General features: G+C 48.3%; 2 protein-coding genes and 1 long non-coding RNA gene across 8 annotated transcripts in view; 1 reads left to right on the top strand and 2 right to left on the bottom strand.

The window, feature by feature from the left end:
• The window catches only part of LOC140420484 (uncharacterized), a 36,383-nt gene extending 35,479 nt beyond the window's left edge, over positions 1 to 904 (bottom strand). The window contains exon 1 of the long non-coding RNA XR_011946399.1: positions 427 to 904. This is a non-coding gene — a long non-coding RNA (uncharacterized lncRNA). The remainder of the gene's footprint in view (positions 1 to 426) is intronic.
• A 5,565-nt stretch (positions 905 to 6,469) lies between these two features.
• On the bottom strand, positions 6,470 to 11,385 carry LOC140420480 (uncharacterized). Its single transcript, XM_072504488.1, has 2 exons — positions 11,341 to 11,385; positions 6,470 to 8,862 (listed from the first exon to the last, which is right to left on the bottom strand). Exon 2 carries the CDS (start codon positions 8,518 to 8,520, stop codon positions 7,567 to 7,569), a length of 954 nt encoding a protein of 317 aa, XP_072360589.1. The 5' UTR covers positions 8,521 to 8,862; positions 11,341 to 11,385; the 3' UTR covers positions 6,470 to 7,566.
• A 4,612-nt stretch (positions 11,386 to 15,997) lies between these two features.
• On the top strand, positions 15,998 to 21,048 carry LOC140420481 (uncharacterized). Of its 6 annotated transcripts, none has more exons than XM_072504489.1 (2): positions 15,998 to 16,463; positions 19,101 to 21,048. In XM_072504489.1, exon 2 carries the CDS (start codon positions 19,451 to 19,453, stop codon positions 20,348 to 20,350), a length of 900 nt encoding a protein of 299 aa, XP_072360590.1. In that variant the 5' UTR covers positions 15,998 to 16,463; positions 19,101 to 19,450; the 3' UTR covers positions 20,351 to 21,048. The 6 variants fall into 6 exon arrangements, with proteins under 6 accessions (XP_072360590.1, XP_072360592.1, XP_072360594.1 ...); XM_072504491.1 differs by having other exon boundaries at positions 15,998 to 16,280; XM_072504493.1 differs by having other exon boundaries at positions 15,998 to 16,226.
• Positions 21,049 to 24,118: the final 3,070 nt, after the last annotated feature.

Raw genomic sequence — 24,118 nt, forward strand, 5'->3', positions numbered from 1 at the left:
ACTATGGTCTTTGCCTCAAACATTACCCGCTTCCCCACTAGTATAGCCACCCCCCTGTTTTTTGCGTCTAGCCCCGAATGAAACACCTGCCCCACCCATCCTTTGCGTAGTCTGACCTGGTCTATCAGCTTCAGATGCGTCTCCTGCAGCATAACCACATCTGCCTTAAGTTTCTTTAGGTGAATTTACTGTCTTCTTAAATGTCAGCAATCGCCTGGAGAAACCAGCCCTTTAATTGTGAACAAATAAATGTGTCAAGCTGAGGGAGCAAAAGATGTCAATGTCTTTATGAGAGAGGCCTGGGTCTTTCCACAGTCTGCACCCTCCCTGGATTCACTTCCTTTCCCTTCAGTTTCTACAAGTCACCAATTGAAGGTCAGAATTAAAAAAGAAATGGAAAGGGGCAGAAAAGAAAGTTTTACTCACAGATGTTGGAGACAGGAGGGGGTTTCAGTCTGTGCGAGGCCCCAGTTTTGCTCATTGTCCAGCTTCCGCATTCAGACAACGAGGGAGCTGATTGGATGGTGGAAGAGAGTCCTTCCGGCTCACCAACTCTTCCCATTGGTCAGCAATCTTCCGGTGCACCCTTAGGAATCCGCGGTGACGTCTCACGGTTCCAGTGCGGAAGCCCGGCGGGCGGATACAGCAGCTCCGCCCCACTCCCCGAGACAAGGTTTCCAGGCAACCGGCTGACAACTCCGGCCAGAGCGACAAGCCTGTCGGCGATCTGCCCCCGGCCCGGGACTGCGCATGTCCAAGAGAGAGGAACGGTTGCGCATGTGTGAGGGAAAACCCACCCCCTGAGGTGTTGACCAATGGAAAGAGTTAGGACCGGAAGGACTCTGGTCCTCCAGCCAATCAGCGCGAGCGAGAAAGAGCTTTCCTCATGTCTCCAACATCCGTGAGGAAAACACTTTCTTTTCTCCCCCTTTCCATTTCTTTCCTCAACTGAAGGGAAAGGAAGTGAATCTAGAGACGGTGCAGACCCTGGAAAGCTTGGCCCAGGTCTCTCTCTCTCTTAAAGACATTGACATCCTTTGCTCCCTCAGCTTGACACATTTATTTGTCTGGCTAAAAAGATGGTCTCTTATATAATGTCCACTATCCCCTGCAAGACCCCTGACGCTCTCAGTGCCATCGCCAACGGTTCTATAGCCAGGGCAGTCCCCCGTGCAGCCTGAAAGAATCTGAACTCACCCGGTTCGTCCGTATAAATGCCACCGGTCCCTGGTATAACAACCAGACCCAGTCCACTAAACCAGCCCAAATCCAAGCCGTCCCAGGACCTCCCACAAATAGTCCCACTCCACTCGATCAAAGGCCTTCTCGGCATTCATGGCAACCACCACCTCTACCTCTCGTCCCTCTGGAGGTATCATGATCACATTGAGTAGCCTCCTGATGTCGGCCGCCAGATGCCTCCCCTTCACAAACCCCGTCTGGTCCTCCCGTCACCCTGGGCCACAGTGCTCTATTCTCAAGGCCAAGATCTTAGCCAATAGTTTGGCATCCACATTTAGCAGGGAGAACGGTTTGTATGACTCACATTGTTCCGTGTCCTTTTTACGCTTCAAAATGAGGGAGATCGAAGCCTGCGACAACGTCGGGGGTGGGGGGGGGGGGGGCGGGGGCGGGGGGGGGGGGGAGCACTTCCAGCTCCCTTGCCTTGTTCAAGTCCCTTACTAGCAGCAGTCCCAATACCCCCGAGAATTTCTAATAACCCGTCCGGACCCGGGGCCTTGCCCAATTGCATCGCTTCAAGACCCTCCACCGCTTCTACCAGTCCAATTGGGTCCCCCAGGGCCTCCAACAGCTCTTCACCCACCTTCGGGAACTCCAACCCCTCTAAAAACCACCTCTACCCCGGCTGGGGGTTCCGACTCATACAGCTTGCTATAGAAGTCCCTAAACACCCCATTCACCCCCGCCGGGGGATCAGCGATCAGGCAGAAAATAACTTTTTCCGACCGAATCGGGGGTGGCGCCTGTTTTTCGAAGCTCCGCACCCTCCAAAACGGCGACATCGAGGAGTACGCCGCATGCCATTGGGACGGCCTCAGGATGTTAGCTGAAGGCCCTCCCCCGATGGGCCGAGTTCCCGACCACACAGTTGACGTGTGGTCCCAGCCGTGTGAGAAGCCGCATGGTGGCAAACTGTCCAGCGGCTCCACAGTAGGTGAGGGGGGGAGAATCGGTGAGGGCATGGGGGACTGCTGGCCCAGGGGAGGTCCAAGGGGGCACTACTGGTAGGTCAGGTCCGCGCGCGCCGGCGCCATGTTGTACAGGGCGACTGTTGCAGGTCATCGGCATGCGCATGCGCGGCTTAGGACCCGTCAATTCTCTGGCCATTTATTTTGTGTTTTACGTCCGTGGCTGCGAGCCCCTCACCGGTCAGAGGATCGGTGCTGTGACCTCGCCCATTTTTCCCACGGAGAATGTTTCAATTCTCTGTGAATACCTTGCACAGCAAACTCAAGGTAAGGTGAAATAAAGAGGTTGGTTTATTTTTACACACACGGGGTGAGAGGGGTTTCCCAACACCCACCCACTTTTGCACTCGTACAATAAACGGGGGATAAGGAAAAAGGAAGAGGGTTCCGGGAATGACCACAATAAAATCCAAGTCATGGTTTTCCATGTGTCCAGAATCCGAAGTCTAATGGAATGTTTCTTCAGAGGGAGGTTTACTGTTGCGGGAGATCTGTCTTTCCAGCAGTGAGACTTCCACGACGGGGGTAGACACGGAGAGTGAGTCAGTCTGGGAGGAACAAGAGCCAATGTTTTAGCCATTTGCAGGTTTTTTTATTTATATATATCCAACAAAAGCTCAGGATTGGTGCAGCACAGCATAAATTTCTCAGCAATACAGAAGTACAGGAGAGGACAGGAGGACGACAATACAGATGGGTCAGTATAATCATTAAGCTTGGTGCATCCGTATGTACCAATGGATATACTGGAGAACAAGGGAGAGGAGGAAAAGGCCATGAAAACATGGTGAAACGGTGCACACCTTCCCACGTAGCGAGTGCTCGCACCACCCACCAGAATCCAGGATAAGAATCATGGCGTCATGTTCGGGCGGGCGTCAGGACACATCTCCCCCCAGTCCAGTCACACCAGAGGCATCAATAACACATCCTTATGTCCCCTTCTCGGGTACAAGACCTGTCTACCGTTACAGGAAACAGTCAACGATTCTTCAACCCCAAAATAACATACTTAAATTTCAGGAAAAAATCAACAAGGACACTCATCCTAAAAGGACGCAAATAAAACTCCAACACCGGCACAGCACAGAACAATCATCACTCAACACAATTACACAGAGAAGACCAGCAAATATTCAGACAATTGGTTCAAATTCTAACCGATGCATCTTCCAAGAGACTAACAATAAAAGCACAGGATAACAGGGACCAGGATACAGCCCTGAGCACACGGTCCCCTGACGTATGCCCCTCACCACAAGACAAAAAGGGAAAAAGATGCTCATTCAAAACCTCACTCAGCCTCTCAGGACACCCCGGCCAAGAAGGAACCTCCTAAGCAAAAGGGGGCAACAGGAAAGTGACCACAGTACAAGACCTGGCCCGGCCCTGTCCACCCTCATACACAGGAAAGCAAGGATAGCCACACTGTGCCAGGACACCCAACCTCACTCCTCTCTCACCACATCCGAGGGCAGTGCACACAAGAAGATTCACCGTCCTCCACCAAGGAGATTCCACCCACAAGGAGAGGAAAATTTGTCAAGGCACCCAACAACTCGGCATCTCAGGAGGGGTGCGATCCTCCATCCCCACTCACGGCAAAGGAAATCCAGAGATACAATATACCAAATCGGGGCCTCCATCAGTACGCTACTTCCTCAAGGAAAAGTAACTCCAAAAGAGAGGAACACCAGGATTGGCCAAAGGATGGACGATAAGAACCTGCACCATATGTGATGATAAGTAGATTGTCATCTATATTATCATCTGTACGTAAATAATGATACATGTATAATTGTTGTATTTCCAGCATCCGACCATCAGGTGGTGGAGTATGGAGACACGTGACCCAGACACACCATGTGTTCTAGGAGAAGGTGTTGGTAAGGAGTTTGCAGCAGTCGCATATGAGAGTAGCTCTGTAGTATCTTAGTGTAAGTTAGTATTAGACCATTATTTCCAACTGTATTAATCTGAGTCATTTTAGTAATTCGTTAGTGTAGTGTTAGTAATAAATAACTATGTTTATGAAATGATGTGGAGATGCCGGCGTTGGACTGGGGTGAGCACAGTAAGAAGTCTTACAACACCAGGTTAAAGTCCAACAGGTTTGTTTCAAACACAAACACTAGCTTTCGGAGCGCTGCTCCTTCCATTCACCTTAGGAAGGAGCAGTGCTCCAAAAGTTAGTGTTTGAAACAAACCTGTTGGACTTTAACCTGGTGTTGTAAGACTTCTTATTATGTTTATGAAATAAAGTCTAATGTTCTTTATTCACACGACAATATCAAGATTCAGCACCTGCCCAATCAAAGAACATTACACCGTCACAAAAAGGATACTCGGGGCAGAGCTGCGTAGCCTCATTGGCGTCAAAACACTGTCTCCCCACGGGAGACCCTGCTTCAACAAGGAGGGCATTCAGGAAGTCAGTATATAATCCCACTTGGAGCAGGGTGCCTATCCCCCCACCCCCCCCCCCCCCCTCAGCCTCACCCTCAGACCCAATGAGGGCTCAAACATCATTGATCCACAACACTCAAACTCTCACTCAAACCCTCCAACCCACAGGTTACTACCTCCCCAGTGGAACCTATCCCGAGAGGATTGATTGATGATTTGATTGATTTGTTTTATTGTTACATGCACCGAGGTACAGTGACAAGTATTGTTCTGCGTACAGTCCATACAAATTGTTCCATACATGAAAAACAAAACATAGGACATAGATAAATACACAATGTAAATACATAGACACAGGCATCGGGTGAAGTATACGGAGCGCAGTACTACTCAGTGGAGAAGATGTGTAAAGAGATCAGGTCAGAGCATAAGAGAGTTATTCAGGAGTCTGGTAACAGCAGGGAAGAAGCTGTTTTTTTATCTGTTAGGGCGTGTTCTCAGACTTCTGTATCTCACTGCCCGATAGAAGAGGTTGGAAGAGAGAATAACCCGGGTGGGAGAGGTCTTTGATTATGCCGCCTGCTTTCACAAGGCAGCGGGAGGTGTAAACAGAGTCAATGGATGGGAGGCGGGTTCAAGTGATGGACTGAGCTGTGTTCACGACTCTCTGTAGTTTCTAATGGTCTTGACCTGAGCAGTTGCCATACCAGGCTGTGGAGGAGGACCAGAGGAGGAGCAGACCAGGGGCCTCCAAAGGGGACAACTCAGGGAGGGAAACTCACTCCACTACCCATCAGACCCTCCGCCCGACCCAGATAAACACAGTTACTCCTGCCCTGCCCGAGCCGATCAAGTGACCAGGCAGCCAAGAGAATATTGAAGAAGACAAGTGAAATGAAAATGAAAATCGCTTACTGTCACAAGTCGGCTTCAAATGAAGTTACTGTGAAAAGCCTCTAGTCGCCACATTCCGGCGCCTGTTCGGGAAGGCTGGTAAGTGGAACAAAGATTAACTGACCACGCCCAGTTCCTCGTGCTCACTAGTCCCCTTAGTACTCTCGTGCTTTTGGGACGATTTCTGTATCTTCCTCCGTGAAGACAGATACAGATTGTTTGGTTTCTCTAGTTTCTCTGACATTTCCTTATTCCCCATTATAAACACTCCTGTCTCTATCTGGAACGGACTCACATTGGTCTTGGCTAATCTTTTTCTTTTCACATTCTTATAGGAGCTTTTCCAGTCGGTTTTTATGTTTCTCGTCAGTTTGATCCCATATTCTATTTTCTCTTTATCAGTTTCTTGGTCCACCTTTGCTGAATTCTAAATCAATTACCAATCCACAGGCGTCCGGCTATTTTGGCCACTTTATGAGCCTCTTCCTTTGATCTAATGGAATTCCTACATTTTCTCGTTAGCCACAGTTGCATCACTTTTCCTGTGACTTTTTGTTCCTTAAAGGAGTCTACATTTGATGTCAACATGTAATAATACCTTAAAAATTAGTGATTGCCTGTCTATTGTTGTAATGTCCCAATCTACAACAGACAACTTGCCTTTCAAACCTCGAGTTTTCTTTGTGAAAAACACGTCGATAAATTAAACAAAGGAACCATGTAACCACCATAGCCCATCTTCATGGCAACGTGGCATGCTTTCAGAGGTTCCAAACAGAAATGGGAACTAAATATCTTCCAACCACTGTTGCTATATTTACTTGCTATAAATATGGCAGCTAGTAAGGTTGCCCTTCTTAATCTAGATATGAATAGGATATGCTTTCAGAGTCGCCAGGTATCAAATGATACCGCCACAAGGTTCAACCGGATATCGATCAAAGACCCCAAACAACCAGTTTGTTAGTTCAAGATCAATAATACTTTATTTATACACAGGATTAACTTACACATGCAACATAAACATTATGAGCTAAATTACACCTATCACTATGACAACCTGTACTTAACTCAGGCACCCGGCTTAGGTCAGAGGAACAGTGGCCTTTGTTCGAATCTGGATCTGCTGGGTCTGGAGAAGTAACTGTGTGGTTCAGCTAGGCTCATCCGTCTGGTAGCGAGCGTTGAACTTGAACTTGCTTCTGGTCGAGGTGCTGCAGATGGAGTCAGACGTTGCCGGAGCGCCAGGTCCAAAAGAGGCCGAGCACATGGCTATGTCCCTCTTTATCCTTGGGGGGGGGGGGGGGGGGGGTTTGCTCTCTTTTGGGCGGTCTTTAGGTTTGGACCCAATAATTCAGCAGTCCTCGATCACTGCCTTCGATCTGAGCCAATAAAGGGGCAGGTGCCTTGATGGCTGGGCGTGTCCTGAGCGGTCATTGACCTTGGCCGTTTATGCTTCCTGAGTAAAAGGAGTGGCACCGATGTGTCTGGAATTGTATCGGATACCTGAGTACCAGTCCTTTGTCTTAGGGAAATGGGTCATTAGCGTGCAAATCGGCCGGGGGTTTCGATCCTGTCTGCTTCTGCTTACAAATATACATTTAGGCTCTGAGCCTGCCTGAATCTTACATTGGCCATATTTCCCTTGAGGCTTTGCAAATGTCCATGTTTCTTTGCACGTGTCCATCCCAGATGGCTACACCACCAAACACCCTTTCGCTCTGTGATGCTCATGAAAGTTGAAGCCAGGAATTTGCAACATGGCTCAATGATCATCAGCCCACTGGAGACAAATTTGTGAGACCAACCAGTCCAGCAGGAAGAAACCCTCCGCCCATCCCTATTGATCAACTGACAGAATTAACAAAATGTAGTCCTGGATGCAATTGAGAGCAGAACAGCGGAATCCAACCCCCGTAATCAGTTGTGAACTTGGTGTGTGAGCATGTGCGATGAAACACAAAATCTCTCCCACACTGAGAGCAGATGAACGGCCTCTCCCCAGTGAGAACTTGGCAGTGATTCCATAGTTGGGATGGATCACTGAATATCTCACCTACTCAGAGCATGTGAACGGCACCTCCCCAGTGTGAACGCTCTGGTGTCTCCGCAGGCTGGATAACCAAGCAAATCTCTTCCCACACTGAGAGCAGGTGAACGGCCTCTCCCCAGTGTGAACTCGCTGGTGGCTCTGCAGGGTGGATAACCGAGAGAATCCCTTCCCACACTGAGAGCAGGTGAACGGCCTCTCCCCAGTGTGAACTGGCTGGTGGCTCCGCAGGGTGGATAACCGAGAGAATCCCTTCCCACACTCAGAGCAGGTGAATGGCCTCTCCCCAGTGTGAACTCGCTGGTGGCTACGCAGGTGGGATAACTGAGTGCATCCCTTCCCACACTGAGAGCAGGTGAATGGCCTCTCCCCAGTGTGAACTCGCTGATGTCTCTGCAGGTCAGATAATTGAGTGAATCCCTTCCCACACTGAGAGCAGGTGAACGGCCTCTTCCCAGTGTGAACTCGCTGGTGTCTCCGCAGGTGGGATAACTGAGTGAATCCCTTTCCACACTGAGAGCACGTAAACGGCCTCTCCCCAGTGTGAACCCGCTGGTGGATCCGCAGGTGGGATAACTGAGTGAAGCCCTTCCCACACTGAGAGCACGTGAACGGCCTCCCCGCAGTGTGAACTCGTTGATGTTTCTGCAGGTCAGATAATTGAGTGAATCCCTTCCCACACTGAGAGCAGGTGAACGGCCTCTTCCCAGTGTGAACTCGCTGGTGTGTCTGCAGGCTGGATAACCGAGTGAATCTCTTCCCACATTGAGAGCAGATGAAAGGCTTCTCCCCAGTGTGAACTCTCTGGTGTCTCTGCAGGTCTGATAATAGAGTGAATCCTTTTCCACACTGAGAGCAGGTGAACGGCCTCTCACCAGTGTGACTGCGTCGATGAACTTCCAGCACAGACGGAGCTGTGAATCCCTTCCCACAGTCCTCACATTTCCATGGTTTCTCCATGTTTTAGGTCTCCTCGTGTCTGTCCAGTTCAGACAATCAGTTGAGACTTCGTCCACACACAGAACAAGTGTACGGTCTCTTCCCGCTGTGACTAGTGCAATGTTTTTTCAGGCTGTGTAACTGGTTAAAGCTCTTTCCACAGTCAGTGCTCTGGAACACTCTCACTCGGGTGTTTTTCCAGTCACAATGATGTTTAAAATCTTTTCAAGTTGACAGATGAGGCAAACATTTCTCCTTTAGATTCGAAGGCCAATGATATTCAGGTCCCAAGGAATTGAGGGACTGTCAGATCCAGACGACATATGTTAGATTTTTGTCTGTAATTTGGCCTCTTTGAATCTCCTGTAAAAACAATTTACAAAAGACATCACTGTCAGTACAGGATAGAAATTCAGAACAGACAATTCTAGTTTCACTGGGACATTCTTTTCTCTTGCATTCCGCAAGATCTGTAAATCTCCATCCCACACATTCTCCCTCCATTCTCACTCTGCTGTACCTAATATTCACCCTCCCAATTCTCCTGAAGGTGCTGATTCAGGCTGATTGACAGATCCATGCTCACTGCTTCCTGTCCTGGACACAGGGACCATAACAAATCGGAGCTGCAGTCAGCCATTCGAACCTGCTCAACCATTCAATGAGAGCATTGGCCGATCTACCTCAGCATAATTTTCCAACACTATTCCCCATATCCCTCGATACCTTCACTCCCTTGAAACGTTAGCAATCTCGGATTTGAAAATACTTGATGACTGAGGTTCCAGTCCTCTGGGGTAGAGAATTACAAATGCTGACCGGGGAAGTGAGGGGAAGATGTGTTTGGTGGTGGAATCATGCTGGAGTTGGCAGAACTGGCGGAGGATAATTTCTTCAATGCGGAGGCTGGTGGGGTGAAAAGTGAGGACAGTGGAGATTCTATCCGGGTTCTGGGAGAGGAGTGAGGGGGAAGGCAGAGGTGTGGGAGATGGGTTGGACAAGGTTGAGAGCCCCGTCGACCACAGTGGGTGGGAAGCCACGGTTAAGGAAGAATGAAGACACGTCAGCAGCACCGTTTTGGAAAGTGGCATCATCGGAACAGATGTGATGGAGGTGAAGGAACTGAGAGAATGGGATGGAGTCCTTGCAGGATGTGGGACATGAAGTGCTGTAGTCGGCGTAGCTGTGGGAGTCGGTAGGTTTGTGGTGGATATTAGTGGACTGTCTATCTCATAAATTAAAATAGAAAGGTCAAGGAAGGAAAGGGAAGTGTTGGAGATAGACCATGTGGAGGTGATAGTGGGGTGCAAACCGGAAGCAAAATGAATATATTTTTCCAGACTTTGCAGAACACCTCCGGTCCATCCAGACCTTCCTGTCGTTTGCCATTTCAACTCACCGTCCTACTCTCAGACAACATGTCCGTTCTTGGCTTGCTGCAATGTTCAGGTGAAGCCCAGCGCAAACTGGAGGAACAGCACCTCATCTTCCGATTAAGCATGTTACACCATTGAGTTCAACATTGAGTTCAACAACCTCAGACTCTCCACCACCTTTACCCCATTTTTATTTTCATTTCTTCCATTGATCGTTTTTTTCCCTCCCCATTATTTTCCTCCCCTCCCCCCATTCGAATTATTTCAGGTTGCCCGTTACAGACTGCTCACCTTTATTCTGCCATTTGCACATTCTAACCTTTTTATGTATCACTATCAGCACTCACCTGAGGAAGGAGCAGTGCTCCGAAAGCTAGTGTTTGTGTTTGAAACAAACATGATGGACTTTAACCTGGTGTTGTAAGACTTCTTACTGTGCTCACCTCAGTCCAACACTAGCATCTCCACTATCAGCACCCTTCTTAGCCTGAATTACCACCATTTGCATTCCTTTTATCTTCTGTTCTTGACATCTTTGTCTATATCTCCACCTATTGCTGGCCCCTATCCAGCCACACTGCTCCATTCCACCCCTCCCCCACTACAGTACTAATCTGACCCTATTTCCAGTTCTCTCTAACTGTCACAAAGAGTCATGCAGACTCGAAACATTAGTTCCCTTTTCTCTCCACAGATGCTGTCAGACCATCTGAGATTGTCCAGTATTTTCTGTTTTTGTTTAAGATTCCAGCCTCCACAGTAATTAGTTTTCATAATATATCTAATCTGTACCATGTAAAAACACTAGACATATCTCTGTCCGACATTTATTTACTGTCCATTTAAATTTTAGCCAACTCTAATAATAATAATAATCTTTATTGTCACAAGTAGGCTTACATTAACACTGCAATGAAATTATTGTGAAAAGCCCCGAGTCGCCACATTCCGGCGCCTGTTATCCGGAGCACCCGGAGGAAACCCATGCACACATGGGGAGAACATGCAGACTCCGCACAGACAGTGACCCAAGCCGGGAATCGAACCTGGGACCCTGGAGCTGTGAAGCAATTGTGCCAACCACTATGCTACCGTGCTGTTCGGGTACACAGAGGGAAAATTCAGAATGTCCAAATTATCAGACAGTACGTCTTTCAGGACTTGTGGGAGGAAACCGGAGCACCTGCAGGAAACCCGCGTAGACACAGGGAGAACTCTGGGGAACAACCCTTTTAATTGTGAACATGAGGAAGAAACCACCCTTTTAGCCAAACAAATAAATGTGTCAAGCTGAGGGAGCAAAAGATGTCAATGTCTTTAAGAGAGAGAGACCTGGGCCAAGCTTTGCAGAGTCTACATCCTCCCTGGATTCACTTCCTTTCCGTTCAGCTGCTGCAAGTCACCAATTGAAGGTCAGAACGAGAAAAGAAATGACAAGGGAGAGAAAATAAAGTGTTTTACTCACAGATGTTGGAGACAGGAAAACGTTTCAGCCTGTGTCATGGTCAATCTTCATTAACACAACGTCTGCCTTCTGATTGGCTGGAGGAGCAGAGTCCTTCCGGTCCTCCCACTTTCCCATTGGTCAATACCTTAGCAGGAAGGTCAGGGGGAGGGCTTTCCTCCACACATGCGCAGCTTCCCCTCACCCTTGGACATGCGCAGTACCTGATCACCCGCCCGTGCGGCGGATAGAGCGGGTTCCCCAGCGCGGGGGATTGTGGGAGCTACGGCCGACACTGTCCAAGCTCCTGGGAATGGGATGAAAAGTGGAGGAGGGACAGTGACCTCACCCTGACACAAAGTACATGTTGGTAATCACGGGGATTGATTGTGACGTTCGCTCTTAGCACCTGGGGAGGGCAATAGGTGAGAGTGAAACTGAATCCGAGAGTCAGCATCTTGACGGGAGGAGACTTGGGGAAAAGCAGGAGGACAGAATGATAAATTAGTGTTAAAATCAATACTGAGGAGAGCATGGGTGGGGGTCACACATTTATAGTTTGAGAGGAAGAAGGATTTTCTGTGAAAATAGAATTCTCAGTTGTGAATTTCTATTCTGTAATCACAGCGATGACTTAAAAAAAACATTTTTTAATATAGATTTAGAGTACCCAATTATTTTTTTCCAATTAAGGGGCAATTTAGCATGGCCACTCCACCTAACCTACACACCTTTTTGGGTTGTGGGGGTGAGACCCACGTAGACACGGCGAGAATGTGCAAACTCCACACAGACAGTGACCCAGGGCCGGGAGTGAACCCGGGTCCTCAGCACCGTGTGGCAGCAGTGCTGACCACTATGCCACCCTGATGATGTCAATCCTATCACACCCATTAAAGTCTCTATCAGGTCAGTCTTCAACCTTCTCTTCCCCAGGGGAAATATCCCCAGCCTGTTCAATATCTCCTGAAACTTAAACACTCTCAGTTCTGATATCATCCTTGTTAATCTTTCTTGCACATCCTGGAGGCCCTATCTCTGTTTTAAAGGGTATATAATTAATATTTAGATTCGGTTTAATTTGGTTGAAGGTACCTTATTTACTCAGTTCTAAATTGACCTTCTAAAATGCTTCAATTCGAAAGAGGCTGAACAATCAGACAAGAAAGGACTCTGAAATGTCAATGTTTATTTTTTAAAAGCAGTATACTGATGAAGTACACGAGTGACGTTCACCACCTCAATTGGGTGACCTGTCCTGGTAGAAGTGTGAATCTTCCTCAGGTTCCTGAACCAAGTGATTTCCTAAATTCCTGCCCGGGAGCACTCCCGTGTCTCCACGACTAGAGTCCAACTTACAAAACCCAAAATCACTCACAAATCCCACTTTTACCTCTTGAATTGACATTACAACAGGTCTGATTCAAGATGAGGTAATCAGACAATTGGTCATTATTGTCACTGGGTTAATTTTATTGGATTTGACCATTGATGTAAATTGCTCCTTGGAGCAGAATAATGGGACTGTTCAGGATCTTTCTATTATCTGAGTCGAGACAAGATCATGAACGGTTTACATCGAGTAATTAAAAAGAAACTGTTTCCACTGACAAAAGGATTGTTAACCAGAGAACAAGATTTATGGTAATTCACATAAAAACCAGTGGGGAAATGAGGAAGATGAAACTTGATCCGGAATGAAATAAAATGAAAAAATGAAATGAAAATCGCTTATTGTCACAAGTAGGCTTCAAATGAAGTTACTGTGAAAAGCCCCTAGTCGCCACATTCCGGCGCCTGTTCGGGGAGGCTGGTACGGGAATTGAACCGTGCTGCTGGCCTGCCTTGGTCTGCTTTAAAAGCCAGCGATTTAGCCCAGTATGCTAAATCAGCCCAGAATGCACTGCCTGACAGGCTAGTGGAAGCAGATTCAACACAGGGAGTTGGATAATTAGAAAGGGACTAGTTTTCAGGGTTCATGGGGAAAGGGCATGATAGTGGGACGAATTGAGTACTTCTTTCAAAGAGCCAGCACAGGCATGATGGGCCGAATGGCCTCCTGTGCAGTGAGATTCTGTGGTCAAAGATAAATAAATGTGTGTCTGCAATATGTACAGTGATGTCAATAATGTCTGGAATTCTGTTTTCCCAGTTTCAGAGTTGTCTCCCTTTTCTTCCAATTTGATTTTAGACAGAGAACAGAAGCAAATGGCTTTCAGTACATTGAGCAGCCCCGATGTCTATTCTCAGCCAGCGTTACACAGAGGGGCAAGGTGTGGATGCTCAGACCAGCGAGTCAAGACAGCCTCTTTAAATGGGCAGTTCCCACAATGTATTCAGTGACCACCCTGGGCGCTCCTGCCGTCCCCATCAGCTGGCTCATGCCAGGGACCGGGATCGATTCCCAGCTTGAGTCAGTGTCTGTGCAGAGTCTGCACATTCTCACAGTGACTGCATGAGTTTCTTCCAGGTGCTCCAGTTTCCTCCCACAAGTCCCGAAAGACGTGCTTGTTATGTGAATTCGACATTCTGAATTCTCCCTCACTGTATCCGAACAGGTGCCGTAGTGTGGCGATTACGGTAATTTTATTGCAGTGATAATGGAAGCCTACTTGTGACACTAATAAAGATTTTTATTATTAGGTGGGATGAAGTATTGAATCTCTTCCCACAGTCAGAGCAGGCAAACGGCCTCTCGTCAGTATGAACTCGCTGGTGTGTCCACAGGCTGGATGGAACACTGAATACCTTTCCCACACAGAGCAGCAGAATGGTCACACCCTGGTGTGACTGTGTCAATGCGTTTCCACTGTTGATGGACAACTAAACCTCGCTGATGTCTCCACAGTGTGGATGACCTTCTAAACTTCTTTGTGCAGTGAGAGCAGCTAAACGGTCTCTCCCCAGTGTGAACGCATTGGTGCATTTCCATCGTTTCTCCATGGTGCGGGTGTGTCCTGCTGTCTCTCAAGGTTAGACAATCAGTTGAAGACTCACACAGAATACCTGTACGGTCTCTGTCCGCTGTGAATGGTGCAATGCTTTTTCAGGCTCTTTCCACAGTCAGTGAACTGGAACACTCTCACTCGGGTGTGTGTCTCGGTCTCTTCCAGTCACACTGATGTTTTAAATCTTTTGAAGCAGATGGAACAATCAAACATTGGTCCTCCTGGATTTAAAAGCCGTTGATATTCAATGAATTGAGTAACGCTATCAGATTTTGATATTAAATTTTTTTTAAATTAATTTAGAGTACCCAATTCATTTTTTCCAATTAAGGGGCAATTTAGCATGGTCAAGCCACCTACCCTGCACATCTTTGGGTTGTGGGGGTGAAACCCACGCAAATACGGGGTGATTGTGCAAACTCCACACAGACAGTGACCCAGAGCCGGGATCGAACCTGAGACCTCGGCACTGTGAGGCAGCAATGCTAACCATTGTGCCACCGTGCTGCCCCCTGAAGTTTGTATCTTTAAAAAAATATTTTTATTCAAGTTTTCAAAATTTTACCATTTGTACATCAAAAAAACAGACCCAAACCCCAACGCCTTTCACCCAAACCTCCAAACTGCCCTCCTGCTCTTTGACGGTCACCAGATCCCCAAAATATAACACAAACAAAACCCATCTCTGGTGAACCCCTCATCTGCCCCTCTCAGAGCAAATTTCACCTTCTCCGACTACAAAAACTCCATTAGATCCCCCAGCCATGCCGAGGCCCGGGGGCCGGGGGGGGGGGGTGAGGAAGCTGGTCTCCACCTCAACAGGTCCTGTCTGCAGGCAATCAACAAGGCGAAGGCTGAAACAGCTGCCCACTCACCCTTCTGCAGCTCCAGCAGGTCTGATACCCGAATATGGCCTCCAGGAGACCTGGCTCCAAATCCACGTGCAGAACCTTAGACATGGTGCTGAAAATTGACCCCCAAAATTTGTCCAACTTTGGGCAGGACCAGAACATGTGGACTTGATTGGCTGAACCGCCGCTCACACCGCTCACAGCTATCCCCCACCCCCTTGTACCACCGGCCCATCCTCACCTTCATTACACCTTGTGCACAACTTTCAACTGAATCAACCCCAGCCTCACACACGACGTTGAGGTGTTAACCCTCCGCAGCACCTCACACCATAGTCCTCCCTCCAACACCATCCCAAACTCTTCCTCCCACTTGGCCTCAATCCTTTCCATGGACACCCCGTCCTCCTCCATAATCCTACCATAGATCGCCAAAACAACAACGAGGGGTACATTGCCAAATCCCGCACTTGCACGGGCCTGCCATCGACAAGGGGGAAAAGAGATGGAAAGGGGGATAAAAGAAAGTGTTTTACTCAGAGATTGGACAGAGGAGGAAGTTTCAGTCTGTGTGAACGTCAATCTTCATTCAGAGACAGAGGAGCAGCAGCTTCCTTGGGAATCTCTCGGCAGCCATCACCACAAATTCCGCACTCTGATTGGCAGGAAGACCCATGTCCTTCCGGTCCTCCTCGGATTCCCATTGGTCTCTGATGGCGCCAGGATGGCCCCTGCAAGGACCCATGCCCACGTGGAGCAGGACCGCCTCCTCCCTCCGGGGCGCTGAGCTGCTGTCCAATCCGCAACATCGTGTTTCTGTGACCAGTGATATTGCCCCAATAGGAGGCTGAGCTGGGTACGTCCCTCTGAGTCATCCTGACGTCACAATAGAGCTGCCTGAATCAGCCAATAGAGATCATTCTGCTCCACAATGACGTTTCCGGATTCCAGTGCGCAGACCGGCGCGCGGGCGCGGCTGCTCTTGTTCCCACAACACCTCCTCAGGACAAGGTTTCCAGGCAACCGGCTGCGGCCACAGGGAGAAGCCGCTTGGTGATCTCCGCCACTGCGCATGTTCAAGGTAGAGAAGAAGCTGCGCATGTTCAAGGTAGAGGAGAAGCTGCGCATGTTCAAGGTGGAGGAAAAACTGCCCAAGTTCAAGGTAGAGGAAAAGCTGCGCATATACGGAAGTGCCCATCCCTGACCTTTCTCCTCAGGTATTGACCAATGGGACCAGTGGGAGGACCGGAAGGACTCTGGTCCTCCAGTCAATCAGAGCGCGGGCTTTGTGTGAATAAAGATTGAGCTTCACACAGATTGAAGCGTCCTCCTGACTCCAACATCTGTGAGTAAAACACTTTCTTTTCTCCCCTTTCCATTTCTTTTCTCATTCTGACTTTCAGTTGGTCACTTCCAGCAACTGAAGGGAAAGGAAGTGAATCCAGGGAGGGTGCAGACTCTGGACAGGTTGGCCCAAGTCTCTCTCTCTTAGAATCACAAGACTACAGCACAGATAAGGCCCTTCGGCCAATCAAGTCATCACTGATGCATGAAAAACACCTGACTTGCCTACCAAATGCCATTTGTCAGAGCGTGGCCCATAACCTTGAATGTTATGACATGCCAGGTCATTCAGGTACTTTTTAGAAGGATGTGAGGCCTCTTACACCCTCCCAGGCAGTGCATTCGAGACCATGATGTGGAGATGCCAGCGTTGGACTGGGGTAAGCACAGTAAGAAGTCTTGCAACACCAGGTTAAAGTCCAACAAGTGTTTCGAATCACTAGCTTTTGGAGCACAGCTCCTTCATCAGCTGAGTGAAGAGGTGGGTTCCACAACCACATATATAGACAAAGTCAATGATGCAAGACAATACTTTGAACGGAAGTATTTGCAGGCAATTAAGTCTTTACAGGCCCAGATGTAGTGACTGGAGAGAGGGATAATCGCAGGTTAAAGAGGTGTGAATTGTCTCAAGCCATGTCAGTTGGTAGGATTCCACAAGCTCAGGCCAGATGGTGGGGGTGAATGTAATTAGACATGAATCCAAGGTCCCGGTTGAGGCCGTACTCGTGCGTGTGGAACTTGGCTATCAGTTTCTGCTCGGCGATTCTGCGTTGGAGAAGGTTTACCGTAGATCAGAGGCTGAATGCTCTTGACTGCTGAAATGTTCCCCGACTGGAAGGGAACATTCCTCCCTGGCAGTTGTCGCACAATGTCGTTTCATCCGTTTTTGCAGCATCTACATGGTCTCGCCAATGTACCACGCCTCGGGACATCCTTTCCTGCAGCGTATGAGGTAGACCATGTTGGCCGAGTCGCATGAGTCTGTACCGCGTGCCTGTTGGGTGGTGTTCCCACGTGTAATGATGGTACACATGTTGATGATCTGGCACGTCTTGCACAGGTTGCCATAGCAGGGTTGTGTGGTGTCGTGGTCGCTGTTCTCCTGAAGTACCATGACCACCCTCTGGGTAAACAGGTTTTTTATCAATTCTCCCCTAATAATAATAATCTTTTATTGTCAGAAGTATGAAGTTACTGTGAAAAGCCCTTAGTCACCACATCCCGGCGCCTGTCCGGGTAAGCTGGTATGGGAATTGAACCCGCGCTGCTGGCTTTGTTCTGCATTACAAACCAGCTGTCTAGCCCGCTGAGCTAAACCAGCCCAAAACCTCCTCGTAGAATCTCATAGAACTTACAGTGCAGAAGGAAGCCGTTCGGCCCATCGAGTCTGCACCAGCCCTTGAAAAGAGCACCCTACCCAAGCCAACGCCTCCACCCTATGGCCATAACCCCACTTAACCTTTTTGGACACTAAGGGCAATTTATCACGACCAATCCACCGAACCTGCACATCTTTGGAAGGTGCGAGGAAACCTGAGCACCGGAGGAAACCCACGCACACACTGGGGGAACATGCAGACTCCGCACAGACAGTGACCCAAGCCGGGAATCGAACCCGGGACCCCGGAGCTGTGAAGCAACTGTGCTACCCACTGTGCTACCGTGTTGCCTCATCTTGAGCTTGTGTCCACTCTTCAACTAAGGTGAACAGCTGCTCTCTATCCACCCTGTCCATGCCCCTCATAATCTTGTAAACCTCGATCAGGTTGTCCCTCAGTCTTCTCTGATTCACTGAAAACAACCCAAGCCTATCCAACCTCTCTTCATAACTTAACCGTTCCATCCCAGGCAACATCCTGGAGAATGGGCTCTGCACCTCCTCCAGTGCACTTCCATCCTTCCTATAATGTGGCAACCAGAATTGCACACAGTACTCCAGCTGTGGCCTCACCAAAGTTCTACACAATACCAACATGACCTCCCTGCTTTTGAAATCTATATCTCGGGTTGAATGGGCCGGTTAAACGATCTTGTGTTCTTGCGCATCTGATGAATTTGAATGCGGACATTGTGTTCTTGCAGGAGACGCACATAAAGGTGGAAAATCAGACGAGGCTAAGGAAGGGGTGGGTGGGGCAGGGATTCCCGTACCAGCTTAGACATGAAGACAAGGGTGATGGCGGTGTTGGTTAATAAGTGGGTGGCTTTTGAGGTGGGGAAACATTGTGGCCGATCCAGGGGGTGGGTATGTGATGGTTAGTGGGAAGTTGGAGGGGATGCCAATGGTCCTGGTGATCGTTTATGCCTGAATTGTGAATATGTGGACTTTGAGGTGGGTGTTTAGGAGCATCCAGGACCTGGACATCCATAGGCTGATTATGGTTTGTGTTGCCGAGGAGGGAGGCGGGGGGGAGGGAGGCAGGGGGGGGGGCGGGGGCTGAATCAGCACCTTCAGGAAAATTGGAGGGGTGATTATTAGATACAGCAGAGTGAAAATGGAGGGAGAGTGTGTGGGATGGAGATTTACAGCTTTTGGGAATGAGAGAGGAAAGAATGTTCTCTAGGAACTAGAATTGTCTGTTCTGAATTTCTATCCTGTACTGACAGTGATGATTTTTGTAATTTGTTTTTACAGGATATTAGAAAAGGAGGAATTACAGACAGAAATCACAAAAGTCACATCTCGATCTGACTGAGTCCTTGGGACCTGAATATCATCGGCCTTTGAATCTAGAAGGAGAAATGTTTGACTAATCTGTCTGCTTGAAAAGACTTTAAACATCAATGTGACTGGAAAAGCACCGAGACACACACACCTGAGTGAGAGTGTTCCAGAGCACTGACTGTGGAAAGAACTTTAACCAGTTGCACAGCCTGAAAAAACATCACACCATTCACAGCGGGGAGAGACCGTACACGTGTTCTGTGTGTGGATGAGGCTTCAACTGATTGTCCGACCTGGAGAGACACAAGGACACCCAATACATGGAGAAACTGTGGAAATGTGAAGCTTGTGGGAAGAGATTCCGAGTCCGATCGAAGCTGGAGATTCATCAACGCAGTCACACAGGGGAGAGGTCATTTACCTGCTCTGTGTGTGGGAAGGGATTCACTGAATTATCCAGCCTGAAGTCACATGAAAGAGTTCACACTGTGGAGAAGCCGTTTCCCTGCTCTCAGTGTGGGAAGGGATTCAGACATTCATCCACCCTGAAGTCACATCAGCGAATTCATACTGGGGAGAGACCGTTCACCTGCTCTCAATGTGAGAAGAGATTCACTGCGTTATCTAGCTTGAAGTCACACCAACGGGTTCACACTGGGGAGAAGCCATTCACCTGCTATCAGTGTGGGAAGGGATTCAGTCAGGTATCCAACCTGAAGACACACCAGCGAGTTCACACTGGGGAGAAGCTATTCACCTGCTCTCAGTGTGGGAAGGAATTCACTGCGTTATTCAGCCTGAAGTCACATCAGAGAATTCACACTGGGGAGAAGCCATTCACCTGCTCTCAGTGTGGGAAAGGATTTACTCAGTCACCCCACCTGCAGGCACACCAGCGAGTTCACAGTGGGGAGAGACCGTTCCCCTGCTCTCAGTGTGGGAAGGAATTCAGAGATTTATCCACCCTGCGGACACACCAGCGAATTCACACAGGGGAGAGGCCGTTCACCTGCTCTCAGTGTGGGAAGAGATTCGCTCAGTTATCCAGCCTGACGATACACCAGCGGGTTCACACAGGGGAAAGGCCGTTCATCTGTTCTCAGTGTGGGAAGGGATTCAGACATTCATCCACCCTGTGGAGACATGAGCGATTTCACACTGGAGAGAAGCCGTCACCTGCTCTCAGTGTGGTAATGGATTCACTCAGTTATCCCACTTGAAGAGTCACCAGCGAATTCACACTGGGCAGAAGCCATTCACCTGCTCTCATTGTGGGAAAGGATTCCGACATTCATCCAACCTGCAGAGACATCAGCGAGTTCACACGGGGAGAGGCCTTTCACCTGCTCTGATTAGGGGAGGCATTGAGTGATCTATCTCACCTGCGGAGACACTGGCGAGTTCGCACAGTGGAGAGGCCGTTCATCTGCTCTCAATGTGGGAACACATTTTGTGTTTCATCACAACTACTGAGACACCAACAAGTTCACAATTGATTGCAGGGATTGAATTCTGCTGTTGTTGTTTCTGCTCTCAATTACATTCGGAACTGCAATTTATTCATCCTGTCAATTGGTCAATACGGATGGTCGGGGTTTCTTTCTACTGGAAAGACTGGTCTTGCAACGTTTCCTCCAGTGGGCTGATGCTCTTTGAGCTTTGTTGCGAATACGTGGTTTCCAATTTCACAAGGGTCAAAAGTGGAAATGTGTTGGAAGTTAGAAGATATTTAGTTCCCATTTCTGTTTGGAACCCCCTAAAGCATGCCACGTTGCCATGAAGATGGGCGATGGTGGTTACATGGTTCTTTGTTTAATTTTTCTGTGTGTTTCTCAAAGAAGGAAACTGTTGAGGTATGAGGGACAGGTTGTCTGTGGTAGGTTGGGAAATTACAATAAAAGGTTAGACAATAAACAGACATTTGCTGGCATTTAAAGATTTATTACATATTTGCAACAAATACACATTCCTTTCAGGAACAAAAATCCACAGGAAAAGTGATGCAGTAATTCTTCCCACCTACTGAGACACCAAAAGGTTCACAATTGATTGCAGGAGTTGGCTTCTGTTATTGTTTCTACTCTTAATTATATTCAGCACTGCCTTTCATTCATTTTCACAGCTGCTCAGATATAGATTCCTTTGAGAAACAAAAATCCAACAGGAATGGTGATGCAACCGTAGCGAACAAGAAAAGTTACAGATTCTATTCGATCCAAGGAAGAGGCTCATAAAGTGGCAAAAATAGTAGTGAGCCTGAGGATTGGGAACTAGTTTTAGAATTTAGCAACGGAGGATCAAGAAACTGATAAAGAGAAAATAGAATATGGGAGCAAACTGGGGAGAACTGGAAAAGCTCCTATAGGAATGTGAAAAGGAAAAGATTAGCAAAGACCAATGTGGGTCCATTCCAGACAGAGACAGGAGAGTTTATAATGGGGAATAAGGAAATGGCAGAGAAACTAAACACTGTGTGTCTGGCTTCATGGAGGAAGATACAGAAATTCTCCCCAAAACATGAGAACACCAAGGGGTTCTCACAATTGTGAGCATGAGTGAAAAAGTAGTACTGGAGAATTTAATTGGATTAAAAATTAATAAATCCCCAAAAGGTGATGCAGCATGGGTTCACAAAGGGTAGGTCGTGTCTGACCAATTTGGTAGAATTTTTTGAGGCCGTTACCAGTGCAGTAGATAACGGGGAGCCAATGGATGTGGTATATCTGGATTTCCAGAAAGCTTTTGACAAGGTGCCACACAAAAGGTTGCTGCATAAACTAAAGATGCATGGCATTAAGGTAAAGTGGTAGCATGGGTAGAGGAATGGTTAACTAACAGAAAGCAGAGAGTGGGGATAAATGGGTGTTTCTCTGGTTGGCAACCTGTAACTAGTGGGGTCCCTCAAGGATCAGTGTTGGGCCCGCAGTTGTTCACAATTTACATAGACGATTTGGAGTTGGGGACCAAGTACAATGTGTCAAAGTTTGCAGACGACACTAAGATGAGTGGTAAAGCAAAAGGTGCAGAGGATACCGGAAGTCTGCAGAAGGATTTGGGTAAGTTAGGTGAATGGGCTAGGGTCTGGCAGATGGAATTCAATGTTGCCAAGTGTGAGGCTATCCATTTTGGGAGGAATAACAGCAGAATGGATTATTATTTAAACGGTAAGATGTTAAAACATGCTGCTGTGCAGAGGGACCTGGGTGTGCTGGTGCACGAGTCGCAAAAAGTTGGTGTGCAGGTTCAACAGGTTATTAAGAAGGCTAATCGAGTTTTGTCTTTCATTGCTAGAGGGATGGAGTTCAAGACTAGTGAGGTTATGCTGCAATTGTATAGGGTGTTGGTGTGGCCGCATCTGGAGTATTGTGTTCAGTTTTGGTCTCCTTACCTGAGAAAGGACATATTGGCACTGTAGGGAGTGCAGAGGAGATTCACTAGGTTGATCCCAGAGTTGAGGGCATTAGATTATGACGAGAGGTTGAGTAGACTGGGACTGTACTCATTGGAGTTTAGAAGGATGCGGGGGGGATCTTATTGAGACAGAGAAAATTATGAAGGGAATAGGTAGGATAGATGCGGGCAGGTTGTTTCCACTGGTCGGGGAAAGCAGAACTAGGGGGCATAGCCTCAAAATAAGGGGAAGTAGATTTAGGACGGAGTGTAGGAGGAACCTCTTCACCCAAAGGGTTGTGAATCTCTGGAATTCCTTGCCCAGTGAAGCAGTTGAGGCTCCTTCTTTAAACGTTTTTAAGAAAAAGGTGGATGCCTTTCTAAAGAATAAAGGGATTTGGGGATATGGTGTACGGGCCGGAGAGTGGAGCTGAGTCCACAAAGATCAGCCATGATCTCATTAAATGGCGGAGCAGGCTCGAGGGGCCAGATGGCCGACTCCTGTTCCTAATTCTTATGTTCTTATGAATCCGACCAAGGTTCCCATTTTACGGGACGTGTCATGCAGAATGTCCTCACGATATTTGGCATCACCCAAAAATTCCACATAGCATACCACCCACGTGGTATCGTGGAGGGCATTAATCGGACCCTAAACACCACCCTCAGAAAAATGGTCCAGCAGAACAACACCACTTGGGACTCAGTCCTCCCTTTTGTGCTGATTTTTTGCGTAACACTATTTCTACCTCCAGAGGTTACACACCACACACCCTCCTGACCGGACGCCCCATGCAAGGCACAGAATATTTGTTAGGTTTGGACCTGACCAGCCCCGAAGTGACGGCCCTCCATTAGTTGCAAATGTTAAAACGGCTCAGCTAGCAGCCGCAGCAAAATTGGGCACCAGAAAGAAACAAAGCAAGGCTTGTTTCGACAAGACAGTGCATGCGACTGAGTATAGTATCTGACAGCAAGTGATGCTTTCTGTGTATAACCCCAGCACATTCCTGTCACCAAAATACTCGGGTCCGTATTACATTGCGGATAAAGTAAGCCCTTCCGTTTACAAAATAAAGTACCCCAATGGTAAGACTGCGTGGTTTCATATAAACCAGCTGAAGGCTTATGGAACACAGTCGAACCACGCACACCACGTCATGCTTGACGCAGCACACCACACCCCGCCCACAGCCAACATAACCCTACCAACCCCCACCACGACCAGCCCAGCCACGGACTCGACCTCGACTCCATCCCCGATATATACACTCCGCCCCGGAACGCCCACAGACTGCAGCAGCAGAGACAGCGACTGTGACTTGGATGATAGCCACAGCACGCCTCCCTACTACAGGACCCACACCTGGCGACTCCGACTTCGATCCAAGTGATCCTTTCCTGATCACTTTCCTGAACAAGCCCCACCACCGAACCACACTGACGACCCCAATTTTGTCCCCACACAACTAGACACCAATTACTGGCACCGAGATAACTCATACCGACTCGTCCGCAACGACGAGAGCGACCCCAACTCACACTAGGCAGCCCTTTCAGCCCTAATCCACTCCAGAGTTTGGCACCCGGGAGAAGAG

This window comes from Scyliorhinus torazame, chromosome 5 (genome assembly GCF_047496885.1).
Source record: "Scyliorhinus torazame isolate Kashiwa2021f chromosome 5, sScyTor2.1, whole genome shotgun sequence".
In the NCBI taxonomy this organism is placed as follows: domain Eukaryota; kingdom Metazoa; phylum Chordata; class Chondrichthyes; order Carcharhiniformes; family Scyliorhinidae; genus Scyliorhinus; species Scyliorhinus torazame.

Excerpts from the sequence above, each read along its gene's own strand:
- LOC140420480 (XM_072504488.1), bottom strand. The coding sequence starts at position 8,520 with ATGGAGAAACCATGGAAATGTGAGGACTGTGGGAAGGGATTCACAGCT.
- LOC140420481 (XM_072504489.1), top strand. The coding sequence starts at position 19,451 with ATGGAGAAACTGTGGAAATGTGAAGCTTGTGGGAAGAGATTCCGAGTC.